This window comes from Triticum aestivum, chromosome 3B, assembly GCF_018294505.1.
Source record: "Triticum aestivum cultivar Chinese Spring chromosome 3B, IWGSC CS RefSeq v2.1, whole genome shotgun sequence".
Classification (NCBI taxonomy): Eukaryota; Viridiplantae; Streptophyta; class Magnoliopsida; order Poales; family Poaceae; genus Triticum; species Triticum aestivum.
In genome coordinates, this window is record NC_057801.1 from 81,405,243 (window position 1) to 81,417,793 (window position 12,551).

The 12,551-nt window shown below is 45.6% G+C and overlaps 1 protein-coding gene across 1 annotated transcript; it reads left to right on the top strand.

The window, feature by feature from the left end:
* The first annotated feature begins 691 nt into the window (after positions 1–691).
* On the top strand, positions 692–1,990 carry LOC123064877 (RING-H2 finger protein ATL5-like). The gene has a single exon (XM_044488275.1). It carries the CDS (start codon positions 953–955, stop codon positions 1,640–1,642), a length of 690 nt encoding a protein of 229 aa, XP_044344210.1. The 5' UTR covers positions 692–952; the 3' UTR covers positions 1,643–1,990.
* Positions 1,991–12,551: the final 10,561 nt, after the last annotated feature.

The window sequence follows — 12,551 nt, forward strand, 5'->3', positions numbered from 1 at the left end:
CCGATTCGAGCTTTTTGTCACGGTCTCGTAGAAGCTTTTCAGAAATACGGTTGAAGCTTTTCAGAATTACGGTTGAAACTTTTCATGTCAACAATTGCAACTTTTTTCGTTGTGTACTCGTGGGGGTGAAGCTTTTCTATACAGTTGGTTGAATCTTTGTATAAAGCGGGTTGAAGCTTTTTTCATCAAGGGTTTGTAGCATTTTATGTCGATGGTTGTAGCATTCCGCCATGGCAATGACTTCTTGAAAAGCTTTTCATGCATATCTGGTTGAAGCTTTTTTAACCTTTTGTTGAAGCTTTTCGTACTATGGTTGAAGCTTTTCGTATGAACGGTTGTAGCTTTTTTCAGTGCATGGTGTCCGGTTGAAGCTTGATATACCGCTAGTTGAAGCTCTCGAATTGAACGATTGTAGCTTTTTTGGTGGTCGGTTGCAACATCGGTGGAGGAGAAAAAAAATGCTTCCAAAGTTCGTCTTGAAGCAGATGGTTGCAGCGGTAGGGGAGGAGGTCGCGCACTCGCGCTGCCGTGGTTGAAGCATCTCCGGTGGACGGTTCCAGCACAGGGGAGTACGAACAGCAGCTCGCGGATGGTATATTCCATGGCGGCTTCCAGCTCCGGCTCGCCGGGCGCGGAAGGAACCTGCAGCCCGCGGGGGGGGGGGGGGGGGGGGGAAGGTGGCCAGCGGAAAAAGAAGGAGAGGGCGAGCGGCGACGGCGACGGCGAGATCTGCGCGGAGTTGGGGCTAGCCGGCGGCGGGATCTGAAGGAGGAAGAAGGGGATCGGGAGGAGCGCGAGCGTACGATGCGCTTCGCCTCGCTTCCATCGAGTGGCCCGCGTGGGACCGGCGCAACGGTTCGGCCGGTGCCCCGGCCACAAAGCAGTTCCCTTCTTTTTTGCTTTGTTGGGTGTGCAGTGCAGCTACGATCTATCTATTCTACGTGCCGCGGCCATGGGCGCGCACCCCAGCGAATACACCGGCGAGAACCTATGCCACCGCCGCCCCGAACTCCGCGCATGCAGCAGCCCGGAACCAGTTCCACCGGTGCCACATGTGCCTAAGCCGAACACCGGTCCGGTGGTGGAGGTGGACGCTCCCTCGAGCTACGCCACGGCCGGCAAGCTCCTGTTCGTCGCGGCCGGGGCGTTCGCGGCCGTCCTCCTGGCCCTCATCGCCCTGCACCTCTACAACAGCGGCCGGCGCCGGCGCGCGCGAGAGGGTCGCCGCCTCCACCGCACCCTGGCCATCTACGTCGAGGCGCCTTCGCTGCGGCGGCTCGACCCCCTCGACCCCGCGGTGCTCCGCGCGCTCCCCGTGGTCGCCGCGGCCGTCGGCGCCGGGGACTGCGCGGTCTGCCTCGCCGAGTTCGAGCGCGGCGAGGAGGCGCGCGCGCTGCCGCGGTGCGGCCACCGGTTCCACGTCGACTGCATCGACGCCTGGTTCCGCGGGAACTCCACGTGCCCCCTGTGCCGCGCCGCCGTCGAGGCGCCGGACGACGCCGTGGCCCGTCCCGAGGTGCGCGTCGATGTGGCGGCCGACGACGACGCCGCGGCCAAGGGCGGAGCGCCGGCGATGTCGAGCGGCACGGATCTTGACAAGACGAGGCGGGTCTCTGCTTCCACCCGACCCGCTTCCTTCTGACGTGCCCCTGGACGCCAGGAAGCTTCCTTGCTCCTTCCGGCACCAGCGTCCAGGACCATCATCGGTTTGGGGGCATTTATTCCATCTGACTCTGCGTATTTTTTGTGTTGGTGATGATGCTCGGTGTGACTAATTTTCTAGTAGTACAAATTTGGCACATGGATTTTTTCTTAAGATGAATTTGGCACATAGTTAGTATTGCACTAGAAGAAATAACGCGCTACGCCGAGCGAAACCCTAAGGCCCGATCTTAGTTGGTGGTGTCATGGTGATGTACTTCGTTGCTCTATTATTGAATGTATTGTTTGGAGATTGTTCGATGTAATCTTCAGGGTGAAAACATATGACCTGAGATCCACAACGATTGCGTGCCGTTCAATTGATGACTTCCTAGAGCCGTTTTTTTTTCGAACAATCATTCTCATAGTCCATGTGTTGTTAAAGGATGGTTGGTGTTGCTTCAAATTTCGTCCTCGGTCAACGCCTACAAGAACTATTGGCCTGATTGCCCTGTCCGTCTTCCGCTTTCAGCTCTTGATACTCCACGTACTCCTTCAGGTTATAGTATTTGCTGACCATGGTGGCATGTCCTTGCACGTCATTGAGATAGCTCTCCAGCTCATTGCAAACGCCTTATCCCATAGCTTACACTTAGCACAAGCCAATTGCAGTATCCAGATTTTTTTTAATTTTTTGTTCCTTTTTATTTTCATTCTGTTTTTTGTTTTTTATTTAACAAATTTCAATTTTTTTAAAAAAATTGAATTCATGTACATTTTTTTAATTAAAAACATTTATTTTAAGTCCCCAAATAGTTTTTGAATTCACAGAAGTTTTTCAAAATCTTGTTTTTAAAATTTTTATTTTTAAAAATACATGAATCCCTTTTGAATTAGCTACATTTATTGAATTCATGAACATTTTAAAATTTGCACAATATTTCGAATTCATGAATATTTTTAAATTTTCTGAATAATATACTAATTCATGGACATTTTCTGTATTTGCAAAAAAACAATTTTGAATTCGTGATTTTTTCTACTTAAAAATATACAGACCAAATTAGAAAAAAAAAGGCAGGCGTGAGCTTCGGTGGCTAGCTGTGACTGTGCTCTATGGGCCAGACCCGTGTCACGCAGTCGACGCGAGCAACCTGCCCCCATACTACTGGGCTGACTCATGTTAGAGGTATCCGTTGAGCTTCATTTTCAGCCGATTTTGTGACTAGAATGTTCCGCGTGCTTTTTATTTTTCATTTGAATTCTTTTTTAGTTCTTCTTGTATTTTTTCCTTTATTTATTTTTCTATTTTTTAAATTTTCAAAAGGGGAAACAAATTCAATTTTTCACCTTTTCAAATTCATGAACCTTTTTCTTTCATGAATTTTCAAAGTCGTGATTTTTTTCCAAAATTCTTGCACATTTTGTGAAATTCGTTTTTTAATGTATGAATTTTCTTAACCTATAGATAGCCGGATCTAGTTTCTTTACCTGAGAAAGCAGACTGTTTCGTTACTAGTAACACCTGACAAAGCAAACATGTTGCAGTAAAACAATAATTAGGCATATATCCGGTTAAAAAAAAGGCATATCCTTCACATGACAATTCTGTATGCTATTCTTTTTATTATTTTTTCCTCGTAAGCCCTAATGTATACTTTATAAAATTTATAAAAAAACTCTGCGATAAGAAATCCTTACTGGTTTGCTTCAAAAAGAAAATAAAAAACAATTCCAGCATGCCATTTACTAGCCATATAAATCCAGCAACAGAAACAGCGGCCGGCGCCGGCGCGCGCGAGAGGGCCGCCGCCTCGGCCGCACCCTCGCCATCTACGTCGAAGCGCCTTCGCCGCGGCGGCTCGACCCCCTCGACCCCGCGGTGCTCCGCGCGCTACCCGTGGTCGCCGCTGCCGTCGACGCCGGGGACTGCGCGGTCTGCCTCGCCGAGTTCGAGCGCGGCGAGGAGGCGCACGCGCTGCCACGGTGCGGCCACCGCTTCCACGTCGAGTGCATCGACGCCTGGTTCCGCGGGAACTCCACGTGCCCCCTGTGCCGCGCCGCCGTCGAGGCGCCAGACGACGCCGCGGCCCGTCCCGAGGTGCGCATCGACGTGGCGAGGGACGACGCCGGCGATGTCGAGCGGCACGGATCTTGACAAGACGAGGCGGGTCTTTGCTTCCACCCGATCCGCTTCCTTCTGACATGCCCCTGGATGCGAGGAAGCTTCCTTGCTCCTTCCGGCGCCAGCGTCCAGGACCATCGTCAGTTTGGGGGCATTTATTCCATCTGACTCTGCATATTTTTGTGTTGGTGATGATGCTCGGTGTGACTGATTTTCTAGTAGTACAAATTTGGCACATGGATTTTTTCTTAAGATGAATTTGGCACATAGTTAGTATTGCACTAGAAGAAATAACGCGCTACGCCGAGCGAAAAAACAAGGCCCAACCTTAGTTGGTGGTGTCATGGTGATGTGCTTCCTTGCTCTATTATTGAATTTATTGTTTGGAGATTATTCGATGTAATCTTCAGGGTGAAAACATATGAACTGAGATCCACAACGATTGCGTGCTGTTCAATTGATCACTTTCTGGAGGTGTTTTTTTTGGGACAATCATTCTCATAGTCCATGTGTTGTCAAGGGATGGTTGATGTTGCTTCAAGTTTCGTCCTCGGTCAACTCCTACGAGAACTATTTGCCCGCTTGCCCTGTTCGTCTTCTGCTTTCAGCTCTTGATACTCCACGTACTCCTTCAGATTATAGCATTTGCTGACCATGGTGGCATGTCCTTGCACGTCACGGAGATAGCTCTCCAGCTCATTGCAAACGCCTTATTCCATAGCAATCGTTTGCATAGCGATCACTCACCAGTGGTAGGTAGACGGGCCGGCCCATTATAAATTGAGGCGAAACAAGCGAACCACATTGATCGGTTTTAGGAACCTCCTCGCCGGTTTTGGGAACCTTCTAGAACGTTCCCGAACCGTTTTCTTTTCTTTTACTGTTCTATTCGGTTTTCCTTTTTTATTTTTTGTTCCTTTTTATTTTTATTCCGTTTTTTGTTTTTTATTTCAGAAAATTCAAAAAAAAAATCAAAAATTGAATTCATGTACATTTTTTATTTAAAAAAATTTATTTTAAGTCCCCAGATAGTTTTTGAATTCAAAAAAGTTTTTCAAAATCTTGTTTTTAAATTTTTAATTTTTTAAAATACAATGAATCCCGTTTGAATTTGCTACATTTATTGAATTCATGAACATTTTAAAATTTGCACAATATTTCGAATTCATGAACATTTTTAAATTTTGTGAATAATATACTAATTCATGGACATTTTCTGTATTTGCAAAAAAACATTTTTTGAATTCTTGATTTTTTCTACTTAAAAATATACAGACCAAATTAAAAAAAAGGCAGGCGTGAGGTTCGGTGGCTAGCTGTGACTGTGCTCTATGGGTAGACCCGTGTCACGCAGTCGACGCGAGCAACCTGCCCCCATGCTACTGGGCTGGCTCATGTTAGAGGTATCCGTTGAGCTTCATTTTCAACCGACTTTACTAGAATGTTCCGCGTGCTTTTTATTTTTCCTTTGAATTATTTTTTAGCTATTCTTGTATTTTTTCCTTTATTTTTTTAAATTTGCAAAAGGGAAAAAAATCAATTTTTCACCTTTTCAAATTCATGAACTTTTTTCTCTCATGAATTTTCAATTTCGTGATTTTTTTCCAAATTTCTTGCACATTTTGTGAAATTCGTTTTTTAATGTATGAATTTGCTTAACCTATAGATAGCCGGATCTAGTTTCTTTACCTGAGAAAGCAGACTGTTTCGTTACTAGTAACACCTGACAAAGCAAACATGTTGCAGTAAAACAATAATTAGGCATATATCCGGTTAAAGAAAAGGCATATCCTTTCACATGACAAGTCTGTATGCTATTCTTTTTATTCCTTTTTCCTCGTAGGCCCTAATGTATACTTTATAAAATTTATAAAAAATCTCTGTGATAAGAAATCCTTACAGGTTTGCTTCAAAAAGAAATTAAAAAACAATTCTACCATGCCATTTACTAGCCTTATAAATCCAGCAACAGAAACACAGACTATGATAGTTTGATTTTGCTAACCTATACAATGTCCAGTCTCTAATGGCTTGATTTAGCTAACCTGCACACACACACACACACACACACTCACAAAACTTAATTCAGATATGCAGCATTAAATGAAATACAAGCTCACGGTGGATCAAAATAAAGCCACATTGATTTCGCAAAAAATAAAAGCTACATTGGTTAAATTCTGTGGGTTGGGTTTCCAGGCCTTCTGGGTCTCCTTAACAGCAGGTCTTCACTTCTCCCCGTTTGGTCTGGTCTTGAAAAAAAGGTTAAGTCAAGCATATGATATATTTCTTGCTCAATGCTAATAACACAGTTACGAATCCAAGTTCCACCCCTCTTACTTTCTATAAATTTGTGAAATGTTCTACACTTCTACTATCTTCCACATAATCTATGATGACTTCGGGCAGAAAATAATCTACCTCGTAACCTGTTGCATGATGTAAATAGAGTGGTAATAAACTCTTTGTCTCTAACTTTGGAGATTAAAGGCATTCACAAACCTGGGGAACAAGGAAACAGAGCACTCTGAAGCTCACGAAGCGCATCACTGCCAAGTTTTTGCATGGATAAATCTGCGAGTGTACAAGGCATACGCACACGTTAACACAACCAGAAATTATGAACACACGATGGAAATTATATATGAACTTTGGTGGGGACAGGAACATAATAGACAACAACAACAATAACAACAACAACAACAACAAGAACAACAACAACAACAACAACAACAACGACAACGCCTTTAGTCCCAAACAAATTGGGGTAGGCTAGTGGTGAAACCCATAAGATCTCGCGACCAACTCATGGTTCGGGCACATGAATAACAAGTTTTCATGCACCCTTGTCCATAGCTAGTTCTTTCGAGATAATCCAATCCTCCAGATATCTCTTTACGAACTCCTCCCATGTCAAATTCGGTCTACCCTGACCTTTTTTAAAATTCTCTGCATGTTTTAGCCGTCCGCTATGCACTGGTGCTTCTGGAGGCCTGGGATGAATATGCCCAAACCATCTCATACGATCTTGAACAAGTTTCTCTTCAATTGGTGCTACCCCAACTCTATCTCGTATATCATCATTCCGGACTTGATCCTTCCTCGTGTGGTCACACATCCATCTGAACATACGCATCTTCGCCACACCTAACTATCGAACATGTCGCCTTTTAGTCAGCCAACACTCAGCACCATACAACATTGCGGGTCGAACCGCCGTCCTGTAGAACTTGCCTTTTAGCTTTTGTGGCACTCTCTTGTCACAGGGAATGCCAGAAGCTTGGCGCCACTTCATCCATCCGGCTTTGATTCGATGGTTCACATCTTCATTTGTACCCCCATCCTTCTACAGCATTGACCCCAATATCTAAAGATGTCCTTCTGAGGGACCACATGCCCATCAGGGCTAACCTCCTCCTCCTCGGGTCTAGTAGTACTAAAACGTACATCATGTACTCAGTTTTAGTTCTAGTAAGCCTAAACCCTTTCGATTCCAAGTTCATCTCCATAACTCTAACTTCCTATTTACCCCCGTCTGACTATCGTCAACTAGCACCACATCATCCACAAAGAGCATACACCATGGGATATCTCCTTGTATATCCCTTGTGACCTCATCCATCACCAAGGCAAAAAGATAAGGGCTCAAATTAAGATGACCCCGATGCAGTCCTATCTTAATCGGGAAGTCATCAATGTCGACATCACTTGATCGAACACTTGTCACAACATTATCATACATGTCCTTGATGAGGGTAATGTACTTTGCCGGGACTTTGTGTTTCTCCAAGGCCCACCATATGACATTCCATGGTATCTTATCATAGGCCTTCTCCAAGTCAATGAACACCATATGCAAGTCCTTCTTTTGCTCCCTGTATGTCTCCATAAGTTGCCGTACCAAGAAAATGCCTTCCATGGTCGACCTCCCAGGCATGAAACCAAATTGATTTTTGGTCACACTTGTCATTCTTCTTAAGCGGTGCTCAATGACTCTCTCCATAGCTTCATTGTAGGGATCATCAGCTTAATTCCATGGTAATTAGTACAACTCTAAACACCCCCTTGTTCTTGAAGATTGTGTTGGGGAACGTTGCAGAAAATAAAAATTTTTCCTATGGTTTCACCAAGATCCATCTATGAGTTCATCTAAGCAACGAGTCATGGGAGAGAGATTGCATCTACATACCACTTGTAGATCGCGTGCGGAAGCGTTCAAAAGAACGGGGTTGAAGTAGTCGTTCTCGTCGTGATCCTATCACCGGAGATCCTAGCGCCGAACGGACGGCACCTCCGCGTTCAACACACGTACGGTCAGCGTGACATCTCCTCCGTCTTGATCCAGCAAGGGGGAAGGAGAGGTTGATGATGATCCAGTAGCACGACGGTGTGGTGGTGGATGCAGCAGAACTTCGGCAGGGCTTCGCCAAGCTGCTGCGGGAGGAGGACGAGGTGTAGCAGGGAGGGAGGCGCCAAGACACAAGGGTGCGGCTGCCCTCCCCCCTGCCCTCCTTTATATAGGCCCCCAGGGGGGCGCCAACACTGGGAGATGCAATCTCCCAAGGGGGCGGCGGCCAAGGGGGGGTGGAGTGCCCCCCAAGGCAAGTGGTGCGCCCCCCACCTAGGGTTTCCAACCCTAGGCGCAGGGGGCCCAAGGGGGGCGCACCAGCCCACTAGGGGCTGGTTCCCCTCCCACTTCAGCCCACGGGGCCCTCCAGGATAGGTGGCCCCACCCGGTGGACCCCCGGGACCCTTTCGGTGGTCCCGGTACAATACCGGGTGACCCCGAAACTCTCCTGATGGCCGAAACAGCACTTCCTATATAGTTTTCTTTACCTCCGGACCATTCCGGAACTCCTCGTGATGTCCGGGATCTCATCCGGGACTCTGAACAACATTCGGTTTGCTGCATACTCATATTCATACAACCCTAGCGTCACCGAACCTTAAGTGTGTAGACCCTACGGGTTCGGGAGACATGTAGACATGACCGAGACGACTCTCCGGTCAATAACCAACAGCGGGATCTGGATACCCATGTTGGCTCCCACATACTCCTCGATGATCTCATCGGATGAACCACGATGTCGAGGATTCAAGCAACCACGTATACTATTCCCTTTGTCAGACGGTATGTTACTTGCCCGAGACTCGATCGTCGGTATCCCAATACCTCGTTCAGTCTCGTTACCGGCAAGTCACTTTACTCGTACCGTAATGCATGATCCCGTGACCAGACACTTGGTCACTTTGAGCTCATTATGATGATGCACTACCGAGTGGGCCCAGTGATACCTTTCCGTAATACGGAGTGACAAATCCCAGACTCGATCCGTGTCAACCCATTAGACACTTTCGGAGATACCTGTAATGCACCTTTATAGTCACCCAGTTACGTTGTGACGTTTGGTACACCCAAAGCACTCTTACGGTATCCGGGAGTTACACGATCTCATGGTCTAAGGAAAAGATACTTGACATTTGAAAAGTTCTAGCAAAACGAACTACACGATCTTGTGCTATGCTTAGAATTGGGTCTTGTCCATCACATCATTCTCCTAATGATGTGATCCCGTTATCAACGACATCTAATGTCCATAGTCAAGAAACCATGACTATCTGTTGATGAACGAGCTAGTCAACTAGAGGCTTACTAGGGACATATTATGGTCTATGTATTCACACGTGTATTATGATTTCTGGATAATACAATTATAACATGAATAAAGACAATTATCATGAACAAGGAAATATAATAATAATCCTTTTATTATTGCCTCTAGGGCATATTTCCAACAGTCTCCCACTTGCACTAGAGTCAATAATCTAGTTACATTGTGATGAATCGAACACCCATAGAGTTCTGGTATTGATCATGTTTTGCTCGCGAGAGAGGTTTAGTCAACGGATCTGCGACATTCAGATCCGTATGTACTTTGCAAATATCTATGTCTCCATCTTGAACATTTTCACGGATGGAGTTGAAACGACGCTTGATGTGCCTGGTCTTCTTGTGAAACCTGGGCTCCTTGGCAAGCGCAATAGCTCCAGTGTTGTCACAGAAGAGTTTGATCGGCCCCGACGCATTGGGTATGACTCCTAGGTCGGTGATGAACTCCTTCACCCAAATAGCTTCATGCGCTGCCTCCGAGGCTGCCATGTACTCCGCTTCACATGTAGATCCCGCCACGACGCTCTGCTTGCAGCTGCACCAGCTTACTGCTCCACCATTCAACATATACACGTATCCGGTTTGTGACTTAGAGTCATCCAGATCTGTGTCGAAGCTAGCGTCGACGTAACCCTTTACGGCGAGCTCTTCGTCACCTCCATAAACGAGAAACATGTCCTTTGTCCTTTTCAGGTACTTTAGGATATTCTTGACCGCTGTCCAGTGTTCCTTGCCGGGATTACTTTGGTACCTTCCTACCAAACTTACGGCAAGGTTTACATCAGGTCTGGTACACAGCATGGCATACATAATAGATCCTATGGCTGAAGCATAGGGGATGACACTCATCTCTTCTTTATCTTTTGCCGTGGTCGGGCATTGAGCCGAGCTCAATCTCACACCTTGCAATACAGGCAAGAACCCTTTCTTGGACTGATCCATTTTGAACTTCTTCAAAATCTTATCAAGGTATGTGCTTTGTGAAAGACCTATGAGGCGTCTTGATCTATCCCTATAGATCTTGATGCCTAATATGTAAGCAGCTTCTCCAAGGTCCTTCATTGAAAAACCCTTATTCAAGTAGGCCTTAATGCTGTCCAAAAGTTCTATATCATTTCCCATCAAAAGTATGTCATCTACATATAATATGAGAAATGCTACAGAGCTCCCACTCACTTTCTTGTAAACGCAGGCTTCTCCATAAGTCTGCATAAACCCAAACGCTTTGATCATCTCATCAAAACGAATGTTCCAACTCCGAGATGCTTGCACCAGCCCATAAATGGATCGCTGGAGCTTGCATACTTTGTTAGCATTCTTAGGATCGACAAAACCCTCCGGCTGCATCATATACAGTTCTTCCTTAAGATGCACGTTAAGGAATGCTGTTTTGACGTCCATCTGCCATATCTCATAATCATAGTATGCGGCAATTGCTAACATGATACGGACGGACTTCAGCTTCGCTACGGGAGAGAAAGTCTCATCGTAGTCAACCCCTTGAACTTGTCGATAACCCTTAGCGACAAGTCGAGCTTTATAAATGGTAATATTACCATCCGCGTCCGTCTTCTTCTTAAAGATCCATTTGTTTTCTATCGCTCGCCGATCATCGGGCAAGTCTGTCAAAGTCCATACTTTGTTTCCATACATGGATTCTATCTCAGATTGCATGGCTTCAAGCCATTTGTTGGAATCTGGGCCCGCCATCGCTTCTTCATAGTTCGAAGGTTCACCGTTGTCTAACAACATGATTTCCAGGACAGGGTTGCCATACCACTCTGGTGTGGAACGTGTCCTTGTGGACCTACGAGGTTCAGTAGCAACTTGATCCGAAGTACCTTGATCATAATCATTAATTTCCTCTCCAGTTGGTGTAGGCACCACAGGAACATTTTCCTGAGCTGCACTACTTTCCGGTTCAAGAGGTAGTACTTCATCGAGTTCTACTTTCCTCCCACTTACTTCTTTCGAGAGAAACTCTTTTTCCAGAAAGGATCCGTTCTTGGCAACAAAGGTCTTGCCCTCGGATCTTAAGTAGAAGGTATACCCAATGGTTTCCTTAGGGTATCCTATGAAGACGCATTTTTCCGACTTGGGTTCGAGCTTTTCAGGTTGTAATTTCTTGACATAAGCATCGCATCCCCAAACTTTTAGAAACGACAGCTTAGGTTTCTTCCCAAACCATAATTCATACGGTGTCGTCTCAACGGATTTAGACGGTGCCCTATTTAAAGTGAATGTAGCTGTCTCTAGAGCGTATCCCCAAAATGATAGCGGTAAATCGGTAAGAGACATCATAGACCGCACCATATCCAATAGAGTGCGATTACGACGTTCGGACACACCATTACGCTGAGGTGTTCCAGGCGGCGTGAGTTGTGAAACGATTCCACATTTCCTTAAGTGTGTACCAAATTCGTGACTTAAGTATTCTCCTCCACGATCTGATCGTAGGAACTTTATCTTTCGGTCACGTTGATTCTCTACCTCATTCTGAAATTCCTTGAACTTTTCAAAGGTCTCAGACTTGTGTTTCATCAAGTAGACATACCCATATCTACTCAAGTCATCAGTGAGAGTGAGAACATAACGATATCCTCCGCGAGCCTCAACGCTCATTGGACCGCACACATCGGTATGTATGATTTCCAATAAGTTGGTTGCTCGCTCCATTGTTCCGGAGAACGGAGTCTTGGTCATTTTGCCCATGAGGCATGGTTCGCATGTGTCAAATGATTCATAATCGAGAGACTCTAAAAGTCCATCAGCATGGAGCTTCTTCATGCGCTTGACACCAATGTGACCAAGGCGGCAGTGCCACAAGTATGTGGGACTATCGTTATCAACTTTACATCTTTTGGTATTCACGCTATGAATATGTGTAACATTACGTTCGAGATTCATTAAGAATAAACCATTGACCATCGGGGCATGACCATAAAACATATCTCTCATATAAATAGAACAACCATTATTCTCGGATTTAAATGAGTAGCCATCTCGTATTAAACGAGATCCAGATACAATGTTCATGCTCAAACTTGGCACTAAATAACAATTATTGAGGTTCATAACTAATCCCGTGGGTAAATGTAGAGGTAGCGTGCCGAC